The 12,943-nt window shown below is 37.8% G+C and overlaps 1 protein-coding gene across 1 annotated transcript in view; it reads right to left on the bottom strand.

The window, feature by feature from the left end:
• Positions 1 to 11,048: 11,048 nt before the first annotated feature.
• rem2 (RAS (RAD and GEM)-like GTP binding 2) overlaps positions 11,049 to 12,943 on the bottom strand; it is a 68,222-nt gene continuing 66,327 nt past the window's right edge. The window contains exon 5 of the mRNA XM_022677950.2: positions 11,049 to 12,143. Within this exon, the coding sequence (XP_022533671.2) occupies positions 11,809 to 12,143 (335 nt within the window). The 3' untranslated portion in view covers positions 11,049 to 11,808. The remainder of the gene's footprint in view (positions 12,144 to 12,943) is intronic.

Genomic DNA, 12,943 nt, shown 5'->3' with positions numbered 1-12,943 from the left:
CTCACTGAGCAGGAGAGATGCTCGCTGGCCAAATGGATGTTGGCCAGAGGAGATAACGCAAATTTGTTTGCTCATTTTGAGCAGAATTGATATAAGAGATACAAAAAAAAAAAAAACATCCACAGAGTTAAGGAACAAATCACCTTTATTTCCTGTTCCCCCCCCCCCCTGAATACAGTGTGATCAGCAATCATCAACAGTGAGTAACGCGTGAGATGACGACTTCAGAACGTTTCCAGAACGTTGATTTTTTTATTATGATTTTTTTTTTTATCTTATTATTATTTCTGTTGCATAAGCCTGTGTGGCCAGCCCCCACAGCAATGCCCAAACCCACAGCAAGAACAAGAGATCCAGTTAGATCCAGTTAGATCCAGTCATCTCAAAACAAACATACAAACAAACAAAAACAGTTTAAATGTGAGGACATGAAACAGTACGATCAACACTGATTATTTCTACAGGCTTCTGGTATCTACTTTATTAAAGACTTAATTAAAGACATTTCCATTCTGGGGATGCACATACCACCATACCATCATTAAAACGATTTAAAAACTGATTTAATCGAATCGAGATTTCAAACCAAAATATATGATCAGTATCAGTATTATCAATAAAATCAGTATGCAGTGCTTTGGAATATATTTGACCCAAACTTCCTCTGTTTTTGCATATTTCTCTCATTAAATGTTATTAAATGTATGTTAAATTTTAATTTCTTTATTATTATTTATAAGTCAAGTCAAGCCTCACAACACCTATATCTCGGATATAAAAATGTTTAATAGCTGGCTTAGGCCAGATTCACTCACTTACTCACTTTTAGGCCTGATTTTTAGTAGCTGACTTAAAAAAAAAAAAAGCCAAAGAGTTTGCAAGACACAAGACTGAGGAGAAAGCTTCACAGAAAATTAGCAGCAACAACTGCAACCAATTATTTGCTATTATGGAAAGATTATTATTAAACTTTTATCACATTGCTGTGCAGGAATTGTGGCCCACTACAGCCTCTTGTGCTTTGGATCATCGTCTTGCTGCGTGATCCAAATGTGCTCAAGCTTCGGATCACGGTATATTAATATACAGCTCTGGAAAAAAAAATAAGAGACCACTTAAAAAATTATGGGTTTCTTTGATTTTACCACATTGAAAACCTCTTAAATATAATTAATAGGAAGATTAGCTGAACTGCTTACATTTTTGCACCAGGAATAAAAAAGGCATAAAGTTATCCAAAAGCAGTGTGTAAGACTAGTGGAGGGGAACATGCCAAGATGCATAAAAAAATGTGATTAAAAACCACGGTTATACCACCAAATATTGATTTCTAAACTCTTAAAACTTTATGAATATGAACTTGTTTTCTTTGCATTATTTGAGGTCTGAAAGCTCTGCATCTTTTTTTGTTATTTCAGCCATTTCTCATTTCCTGCAAATAAATGCTCTAAATATTTTTATTTGGAATTTGGGAGAAATGTTGTCTGTAGTTTATAGAATAAAACAACAATGTTCATTTTAATCAAACAAAAACCTATAAATAGCAAAATCATAAAAACTGATTCAGAAACTGGAGTGGTCTTAATTTTTTCCAGAGCTGTATATTCTTATATATATTGATAGATTCAACAGGAGTGAGAGTAATAGTGGCTGGATGGATGGATGTAGTTTAATTGATCCTAGGTGGCAATCATGTTTTAAAAAAGGGAAAGCTGATATTGGCTAAACAAATTTCCTTTAATAAGACAAAAAAAGAGTAAAAATTATGTTTGCTTGAGTTGTCCTTCTATTATATTAATTTATGCAAATATGCAGAAACAGAAATTCAGTTTAGAGGTTTCTGACACGGCGCTGCAATGAATGAAAATTATTGGATATTGTCATTGGACCCACTATTCCAGTACAACTGCATCCCTATTATACTAATGCATCTTTAAAAATGTTGATTATCATTGAAAAGTTACTTTATTTCAGTAATTCAGTTCCAAATGTGAAACTTATATAATATAAAGATGTGTTACACGCAGAGTGATCTATTTTAAGCATTTATTTCTTCATAAATCAGTATCTCGGAAAAATAGAATGTTATATAAGATCAATTGGTACTTTTGGCAGTGTGGGCGGTATGCCCATTGACAGTATATATTAACTGGACCAAGCCATCCCGCTGATTTCAACGGAGCCAGGTGAGGCCAATCGTGTCACTTCCTGATCGGCTTCTTGTGGGGCGTTAATCGGGAAAGTGAGAGACTGCGCAGGCGCCAGCATGACGCGAATCTTCCGCGTGCCGTGCAAACAACCGTACTGTTTATAGGAGCTGCGCAGAACTATTTACTCCACAGTGAGAAAAGCTCCATTCCGTCCCAGAATGGGGCTTTTATTGAATAAACAGCAGATAAAAACTAGAATTACTGATATCCAATATTGAAACTCAGTAATAAGAATAATAAATGTGTAATATAAATTACAGTTATATCTATACATTATAATTATCATAGTAGTAAATAGAAATAAGATTATGACTATTATATGACTATCTTACTATCTACAATGTATTATAACTGTTAGTAGTAGTATTATATTTGCATAATAAGAGGTTACTTTGACCCTGCTCTAATTCAATCAGCTCTGTACTTTTAAATTTTGAGGAGCAACTTCTCCAAACATTACAGCACGGTATTTTGGGTCGCTGTCTTTTTACGTCATCGTTAGCATAGTTGTATAAAAATGTTATTTTCTAAAGCTATGAACAGATTATTAATCTTATGGATCAAATGACAGAAAATCTGTTCTTTGTAGAAAAGAACACGGGCCGTGTCATAATCGAAAACGGCTTGGAAATACATTTATTATTGGTTCAAAGACACCCCGAAATGAATGGAAGTGAATGGATAGCTTTGCTCAAATGGTCCTCTCATCCCTCAGCAGCACACTTCCGGAAGGGAAAAGCTGGGGGCCTGAGTATGCCAAATCCTGCTGGAAAATGAAAGCAGACATGTCATCTGCTGGTGTTGATCCACTGTGTTTTATTATAAAGTCTAAAGTCAGTGCAGTTTTGTTTTCCTATAAAATCTTACAGCACTTCCCTCTGCTACTGACATTTTTTTTATAGAGATGCAGATTTCATTTTCCAGCAGGACTTGGCACCCTGCCCACACTGCCAAAATTGTACCAATTGGTCTTAAATAATATATTCTAATTTCACAGATCACTCTGGGTATAATACAGCTATATAATATATGAGTTTCACATTTTAAACTGAATTACTGAAATAAAGTCATTTTCAATGATATTTACATTTTTGAGAAGCACTTTGACAAACATCAGCATTGATTCTGTCAATAACCTCAATCCTGGTTCAAGACATTTGGTAAAACCAATCTCCTAGATGGTCTTTATTACCTGAATCAGGTGCTACCAGGTTAGGGCTGGATCTAAACTCCGCAGACTGGTGAATCTTTAACTACAGACAAACTGTGGGTCATGAAGCTGGACGTTCTCCTATATATTGCTTCCTCATATATATCAATCAACAAACCAACAAAACGAACAAAGTGAAGACATGAACATGTGTATTTGCGAGAGAACGGTGGCCCTCGGAGCATGGCTGTAATCCAAGTGGGCGGAGCATGTGGCTATAGATTGCTGAATAACCTTTGAAGCTCAAACTGAGTTCGTTTTAAAGGCAAAATGAGAGAAAAATAAAGGAAAGATAGAACGAAATGATGTATATTACCCATGTAATCCTCATCTGCATGATCTGCAGATATAATAACACTCATAGTGCAAAGTCGTTGGTGGTTAATTCCAATTGTAAACAGCCATATCATGTCTGGCAGACTGGACGAGTCTCTCTTTGAAGTAGTTAGCTTGTGTGAAATATTGTACATCCCCCTTAAATAAGCATGAAATAATGATAGTACGTAGTGATGCAGTATATATACAGTGTATCACAAAAGTGAGTACACCCCTCACATTTCTCCAGATATTTAAGTTTATCTTTTTTATGGGATAACACTGACTAAATGACACTTTGACACAATAAAAGGAAGTAGTCTGTGTGCAGCTTATATATATATATATATATATATATATATATATATATATATATATATATATATATATATATATATATATATATACAGTAGTGCTCAAAATAATAGCAGTGCCTCAAGAGCAGCGAGATAAATCACTGTTTTTGTTAAAATTTCAACCTCTACACCACAAGTAATTTTTGGAGGGTATAATAAGGGCATAGAAAACTAACAAACCCAACAGGCCACCCATGCATACTGCAGATTCTGTGAAATTGAATGATTAACTGAAAGGGGTGTGTTCAAATAAATAGCAGTGGTGAGTTCAATTAGGGAGGCCGTCAATTAGGGAGGGCATTCTGGGAAAAAAGGGTGTTAACAGGTGATCCTTATTTAAGGAGCAACGCAACTAACATGCTGGCTGTGCATTTGTACTGAAAAAACAAGAACAATGGGTCGTTCAAGACACTGTTCTAAAGACGAGCGTTTTTAATCAAGAAACTAATAAAAGAGGGGAAAACCTATAAAGAAGTACAGAAAGTGATTGGCTGTTCAGCTAAAATGATCTCCAATGCTTTGAAATGGGAAGAAAAAACAGAAAAACGCGGAAGAAAAAGAAAAACAACTCCTCGAATGGATAGGAGAATAGCCAAACTGGTAAAGGCTCAGCCAATGATCAGCTCCAAGAGGATCAAGGAAGACCTGCAGTTGACTGTGAGTACTGGTACAATCAGAAGACGTCTTGGTGAAATCAACCTACCAGCAAGAAGCCCCCGCAAAGTCCCACTGTTAAATAAAAGACGTGCAGAAGCGGTTGGAATTTGCTGAAGAACACATTGAGTGGCCTGAGAAGAAATGGCGTAACATTTTGTGGACTGATGAAAGCAAGATTCTTCTTTTTGGGTCCAAGGGTCACAGACAGTACGTCAGACGTCCTGCAAACACAGAATACAAGCCACAGTACTCAGTGAAGACGGTTAAGCATGGTGGTGGAAGCATCATGATATGGGGATGTTTCTCCTACTACGGTGTTGGTCCTATTTATCGCATACCAGGGATCATGGATCAATTTGAGTACATCAGGATATTGGAAGAAGTCATGCTGCCATATGCTGAAGAGGAAATGCCTTTGAGGTGGACCTTTCAACAAGATAATGACCCAAAACATACCAGCAAGCGAGCAAAAGCATGGTTCCAGATGAACATGATTCAACTGATGGAGTGGCCAGCACAATCCCCGGACCTTAATCCCATAGAAAACTTGGGGGCTGACATAAAAAATGCAGTGCATGAGGCAAAACCAAGAAATGCAGGGGAATTGTGGAATATAGTACAATTGGCCTGGGCTGCAATACCTGTTGACCGTTGCCAGAAATTGGTTGACTCCATGCACCACAGATGTGAAGCAGTTATCAGAAACCGTGGTTTTGCAACAAAATATTAGTTTAGGAAACTCAGCCAAGTTGACTTATCAAGAATTTATTAGTTTGTGCAGTACATTTTTGAAAAATGTACTGCACAAGAAAATATGTCAACGCTGCTATTTTTTTGAACATTACATTTCTGACTTTCTGTGAAATATCATTATTATTATTTGAGTTTTAATTACTTTTCCCAATTGTCCTGCTTTGGAATAGAATGTGCTATGGCCAACAAAAGTGAGTACACCCCTTAGTAAAAGTTCCTGAAATGTAATTTTTTTTTGTGTGACCACCATTATTTTCCATTAACTGCCTTAAGTCTCCTGGGCATGAAGTTTACCAGAGCTTCACAGGTGCCACTGGATTGCTTTTCCACTCCTCCGTGATGTCTTCAGCAAACTGTTTGCAGGCTTTCTTGTGTACAGACTTCAGAAGAGGATTCCCTCTGGGGTGACAGCCATGCATACCAATTTGAAGCAGTGTGCGGCGTATGATCTGAGTACTGATAGGCTGGCCCCCCTCCTCCTATATTTTTATTATATTTTAATTAATTTATTTAATTGCATTTAAATGTGATGCTGAGCTTCACATGCATTCAGCTTTTTTTGGATGACCAACGCGAGGTCTGTTCTGAGTGGACCATTCTGTTTTAAAACGCTGGATGATCTCGGCCACTGTGCTGCAGCTCAGTTTTAGGGTGTTGGCGATGTTGTTTCTTTTAGCCTTGGTCATCTTCATGTAGCGCAACAATTCTTCTTTTAAGATCATCAGAGAGTTCTTTGCCATGAGGTGCCACTGGTGACCAGTATGAGAGAGTGTGAGAGCTGTACTACAAAATTACGAGTCACATGACATTTTGGAGGGAAAATTAGGACATTTAGGGGTGTACTCACTTTTGTTGCCCATGGTTTTTAGACCTTTTTAGGTTTTTGCAATATAATGGCAATATAATGAATTATTTTGAGGGAAGAATAAATGTACACTGTTATATATAAGCTGCACACAGACTACTTTTCATTGCTTCAAAGTGTCATTTTGTCAGTGTTTCCCATGAAAAGATATAAACTTAAATATCTGCAGAAATATGAGGGGTGTACTAACGTTTGTGATACAGTGTAATTGTAGTGTGTCATGTACAGTAATATATCTTTGTATTGCACCCAATGATTTCAGGTAGGCTACAGACCCACCGCGACAAAACTGCCCAGTAAGTGAAGTACGTGATTAAGAAGATGGATAGATGCAATGTATTTTCAATATTACTTTCTCTTAATATGGGATGGTATGGCAACTCATATTGCTCTCATATCATTTGATCACGTATTAGCATGTCCTTTGCAGGGTGTAATGGTTTTATGAATATGTAAACTGTTTGGGATTCAGACTGATGTCAGAATAATAAGTAGAGGAGAGCAAGGCAAATCCTAACACATGGAAAATGCTTTTTTAAATATATATTTTTATTAAAACACTGTATAGAAATTTGTGTCTGTGAAAATGCTACACTACAACTTTATTGTGGATGATATAGTCCTAAAAGTAATTGTGATAAACACTATAATTGTCATGTTAAGGAGATTTAGTCACACTATCATTATGATTAGTCTTGCACTGATATGATAGACTTGCACACATCAGTATCAGTATTGGCAATAGAGAGCTAATAGTAAGTTAGAGAGTTACTAATGCAAATGCACACTCCTAGATGATGCTTGTTTTTTATAGCTTGTTATATTTTATATGTTATTTGGGATACAGAATACTGCCTTTACCAAAATAAAAACCTGTTAAAAATGGAACTCTATAAATGCCAAAAGTAAGACTTTGTATCAGTATCAGTTCTCTGTCTGTATCATAATCACAATATATCGTATATGTTTTCTTTTAACTCCTCATGGTGGCGCTAATAAAAAAAAATAGGGTTTAACCTGAGAGAGTGAGCATCCTGAATTTTCTTAAAGACAAAACAATTATTTTTAGAGAGGTTTCTCCTTGGAAAAAAAGGAACAAATAAAAAAAATAATACATACCAGTATTCTAGAATCTCCTGAAAATAACATCCAGGTCTGTGTGAATGTTTCCTATAATATACGTTGCAATTTTTAGCTTAATATAGGTATGTAAAACTATCAAAATGTACTGCAAAAGTGGTTTTAGGGCCTACGTTTAGCTGTCCTTACCAGTAGGAAATACAAATTGAGAGCATGAAAAAAAATAATAATCCAGACTAATTGACTAACCGATCAAATAATCGGCAGATTAGTCGACTACAAAATAGTCATTAGTTGCAGCCCTAGTGCATGTATCAGTGGCTCTGCGTCGCTCTGCACTTCGCTAAACACAAAGGTGGAAATACGTGGGCAGGAACGCGAGGCCCGGCTGACCAATCACAGCTGTGGCTGTCCGCATCGGAGGTGAGCTTCAAGCTACGGCGTAGGTTTGACGCAGAAGTGTAAATTGGGCTTAATAAACACCTTAGCTCATTCATCACCCTTTTTAAAAAAAAAAGCTGTTTCTCGTCGTCATCAGTAGTTTTTAAATCAGTAGTGGTAGCAGAAACTGAGGAAGAAACTGGGAGCTAAATTGACTTGTTGGCAACACACCATAGAATGGTCTTTACTAAAAAATAAAGTGAATTCAGTTAGTATTAATCAGCATCACAAACTGTGTGGTTGAACTATTCAATCAAACATAAGAGTCATCGGCATTATGGTACAATGATTGGATTGAAACAAGGTATGGAACCTAGACTTTTTTTTTTTTTTTTTTTTTTTTAGACATTTTTTAGCAGTTTTTAGTTTGGAAAGCTTGCCTGGTTCATCCTATGGGGTAATTCATACTTTTACTTGTACAAAAAGACCATAAAACTAAAGCGTGTTGGGTTGTGCCTCACTCTCCTCTAGTTATTGAGATTTATATGTAAAAAATAAATAAGTCTACCAGTTCGCCTGAAACCATTAACACACCATTAAAGGGTTCAGTATTTCTCTTAGGTACTTAATGCTATCGTAATGTAAACACCACTATTTAAAAAAAACATACAGTCAAAAAGATCTGGACGGCCTTCGTTCAGTCTCTTTTCTCCAATCGGTTTCTTCTTCCATCTGGAGAAAACTTCTCCAAAACCCTCTGGAGTTTCTTGAGGCCTAAGACTGATCCTCGGCCTGTTGCTGTGGTGGATGATTAGTATAGCTACAGGTCCATGCACTAACCGTAATACTGTGTTACCCTGAGCCTTCAAAGTCTTCGTCTGCATGCTTCTCAATAAGGACTACTAAAGGAGCTACGCTAAAACCGCTAACGTCCTGCAGTCTACAATACTTCACTGAGAGTGCGAATGGGTTCACTCTGTAATCCTTGCATTGTTATGAAACTGAGAAAAGAAGAAGAAGAAGAAGTTCTCCGATAATCAATTTTTGTGAAAGTCCTTCACAAACTTCGCTTACTCCACCTTTTCCGTCGATTTCTGGCATCGTCAGATTAATGCATACGTACGCACCACCTCAGCAGTTTTCCCTCCCTGCTAAAGTGTTGCATCAACACTCTCCCTACATCGTTCCTCCAGCTAACCTGTCAAATCCGCAATCCTTTCATCTCTCCTCCGCTCCTGCCGTCCTCCATCTCATCACCCACGCTCTCTATCATCGTTTGTTCTCGTGCTGCTATCATGTCTTCTGTTGCAGCGTCCATATAAAGAGTGTTAAATCCAGCTTAAACCGCTGCAACAGAGCAACAGGAATCCTGCTCTTTTCCCTTAAAATGTCACATCGATAAAAAAAAATGGGACATAAATTTGATATCGATCTTTTGCCAACACTTTACTTTACTGAAGGGCAGCATCCATAAGGTAACATGGCTCCAACAACAAAAGCAAAAGCCCTTCATGAGAACTGACATGAACCATATTTCCCTCTACTAGTGAATCTCAAAAAAATATATTGAAAATATTAGTAAAAAAAAAAAGTTACTTACAGTTACTTTCAGTAATTCAGTTACAAACGTGAAACTCATATTGTATATCATAGATGTATTAAACACAGAGTGATCTATTTTAAGTGTTTATTTATTTTATTGTTGATGACTATTATGGCTCACAGCCAATGAAAATCCAAAAATCAGTGTCTCAGAAAATTTGTATATTATATAAGACCAATTGGTACTTTTGGCAGTGTGCCAAATCCTGCTGGAAAACGAAATCAGCATCTCCATAAAAGTTATCAACAACCAATAGTGGATTGGGGAGCCATGCCATCTGCTGGTGTTGGTCAACGTCATGCTTCCCTCTGCTGAGACAACTTTTATGGAGATGCGGATTATGGAAGATTTCATTTTCCAGCAGGACTTGGCACACTGCCCACACTGCCAAAAGTACCAATTGGTTTTATATAATATTCTAGTTTTCATTGGCTGTAAGCCATAATCATAAACAATAAAGGAAATAAATGCTTAAAATATATTGCTCTGTGTGTAATACAAATACATCTATATAATATATGAGTTTTACATTTTGAACTAAACTTTTTTTAATGATATTCTAATGTTTTAAGATGCACTAGTATATCATGTCTGATATACTGTTTGAGACAAAGGCATAATTTGTCCCTTAAAATCTGCTATGGAATCAGCTATTATAAATAGGTTATAAATATGTCAGTTATCATGAATGGCTTATGCAGGGATATACACCGACAACAATTAGTCAAAACAAACACCGCCTCATTGTTTCTACACTTACTGTCCACCCACTGTGAATATACTATAATTACAGACTGTAGTCCTGTATCTGTCTCTCTGCATGATTTATTATTATTATCCTCCTTGTATTATAATCACCCTGTTCTTCAATGATCAGGACCTCACAGGAGAGAAAACTGCCACAGAGCAGCCATTATTATTAATATTATTATTATTATTATTTGGGTGGTGGGTCCATTTTTTAGCATAGCAGTGAATCTAGAAGGGTTGTGTGTTAGTAGGTATTAAGCTGATAAGACACAGCAGTGTTGCTGGACTTTTTAAACACTTCAGTGTCACTGTAGCAACACTGATGATGGACTAGAGTAGGGGTCGGCAATAGGCATGAAAACAGGCATGAAACATCTGGCCCATTATAGTTTAAACTATTATGAACAAAGATTAAATAAAACAAAAATTATAATTAAATGCTTCTCTGGTGAGCTTATGTTTACATTCCTCCCCTGTCTCTCTGTCGCACTTGGCCTCTAGTGACTCCCCATCTCCTTATAAGGGATATATAAAAATATATTTTTTTATCGGCCGTGTCATAATTCACTAGCTGGGGCAGCGATAGTGTATTGGACTGCGACCCTGACGACACGGTGTGTTTATTTATTTATTTATTTTATTTTTTCCTTTCTTCTTGGGTTTACCTGCAAAGAGATCAACTGTTCTGCGATTGGGTTCAACAACCCTCTGGGCTGGAACAGAATAATTGTTTGTGGCCTGCCATGTAATGGTTTGGAAAATATCCAGCCCGCAGCCAAACTTAATTGCCGACCCCTGCTGTAAACCATTTTTTTTCCATTAATAGCTGAAATGTGCTGATATTTGAATTAATGAAACATAACATTTTTTTTCCCCGGACGTGTCCTAAGCCACTAGCCGGGGCAGTGGTAGTGTATTGGACTGCGACCCTGACGACATGGGTTCAATTCTGCGTGAGGAGCAGTGTGTTTATTATTATTCTTGGGTTTACTTTCTTTGAGATCAACTGTTCTGCGATTGGGTTCAACAACCCTCTGGGCTGGAGAGCTACTAGTCTGTAGCACTCCATCCCACTGTTACACTTCATTTTCCAATGGACAAAAGATGTGCAACAAGTGTAGAAACAAGGAGGTGGTGTTAAATTTATGACTGACTGGTCTAGAGCCTTTTAAATGCTGCCCTTCACTACAGTGTTTGATTTGTACCAATGGTCTAGTCTTCAGACGATATGGGTCAAACTAAAGGATTTCCCACATCAAAAAAACATCATCCTTACCTCAATGTCCATTGGCTCTTTTACCCTCTCTTCCTGTTACATCAAAGCACTCAGAGACAGGTTCTAAAGTTCAAGACAGGAGCAGCATCCTCCCTGTACATCTCCTAAAGTCACACCATCACTTTATACTATATATCACTATAATTTTGCATCAATATCTTAATCAATCCATTGATATCCCTTTAAAAAGTGGAACATTCTCAGTATTGCTTCCTCAGATATGGTCAGTTCTGAAAACCAACCAAACCAAAATAAGAAAAAAAGAAGGTGTTTTATAGTTGGGGACACTGAGGACATGCTGTCCTCTCACTCTCATTATCTGTCCTCTTTCTCTCTTTCTCTCTCTCTCTCATTACATCAGAGCGGTGAGGTCGTGGCATGAGCGGGATTTCTGCCGCAGCATCCTGCTGGCCCGGTGTCTGCTGAGGTCTCGCTCTCGGTCCCTGTCCCGGTCCCTATCTCGTCCGTGGTGGGAGCGCGGCACCAGCCCGGACAGAAAGCGCTTGGCCCTGCTGGTCAGGCTTTCTCGTCGGCCGGCTCCTGGGGACCCCTCTGTCCAGCCGGGCCCCAGGCTGTGGCCCCGGGCAGCCCTGACCGCCGCCTCTAGCAGCTCGTTCGTGCGGTGGTCCAGGGAGACGGACAACTCCAGGTACAGGCAGTCGAATACCATCGCGCTGGAGTGGGCCTCTGAAATAAATAAATAAATAAATAAATAAAAAAGAGAGAAAGAGACTTATTAAGTAATTAAGGCTACATTCACATTACAAGCCACATTGCTCAACTTGCTCGATTTTTTGCTCAGATCTTGACGGTTCACATTCACAAATATAAGTGATCTGTAATGTAAACGAATCTGTCCCTGAAACGTCTGACATGCACACATTGATACCTGTATAAACGTCTCCTTCTTCACCAACGACAAAAAAAAAAAAAAACTAAAATTTGAGAGACGTCTCGTAGCTTTATAAAGGAAAATGAATGTGATAGCAGCTCATATGTGGAGCATCTTTTGCTGGAGTGGAGAAACAGCAAACAGCTGGTCTGAAGTTCATGCTCAGGTCCAGGAGGAGAAAAGAGGCCAGGCTGTTTGCTTTTGCTGTTTTTGCAGCTATAGCTGCACAGCTGCACCAAGAGATGCAGTGTGGATACGAGAGAGAAGCACATAATGCATGCGTAAATCTAAAAGATGCATGCATTCTGATTTGATCGTTCACATCTATGTCGCATGTTTATGGATCGAATATGTATTCAATTTAGAACCACATTAAAAAATGACTTAAATCTGATTTGAAAAAATTTCAACGGATTTGGCACGTTCACACGGTCATGAAAAAATCAGATTTGAGCCTGGTAATTCAAAGCTTAAGGGTGTTATATCTGATTTTTATTTTTTATCACCACATAAATAGAGCATTTGTTTGCTCAGACCTGCCAACTTTGAAAAAACTGTTAGCCCGTGGGCCGCCTATTGCCGACCCCTGGTTTAA

Source organism: Astyanax mexicanus, chromosome 8 (genome assembly GCF_023375975.1).
Source record: "Astyanax mexicanus isolate ESR-SI-001 chromosome 8, AstMex3_surface, whole genome shotgun sequence".
NCBI lineage: Eukaryota > Metazoa > Chordata > Actinopteri > Characiformes > Acestrorhamphidae > Astyanax > Astyanax mexicanus.
This window is presented reverse-complemented; position numbering and strand designations above follow the sequence as displayed.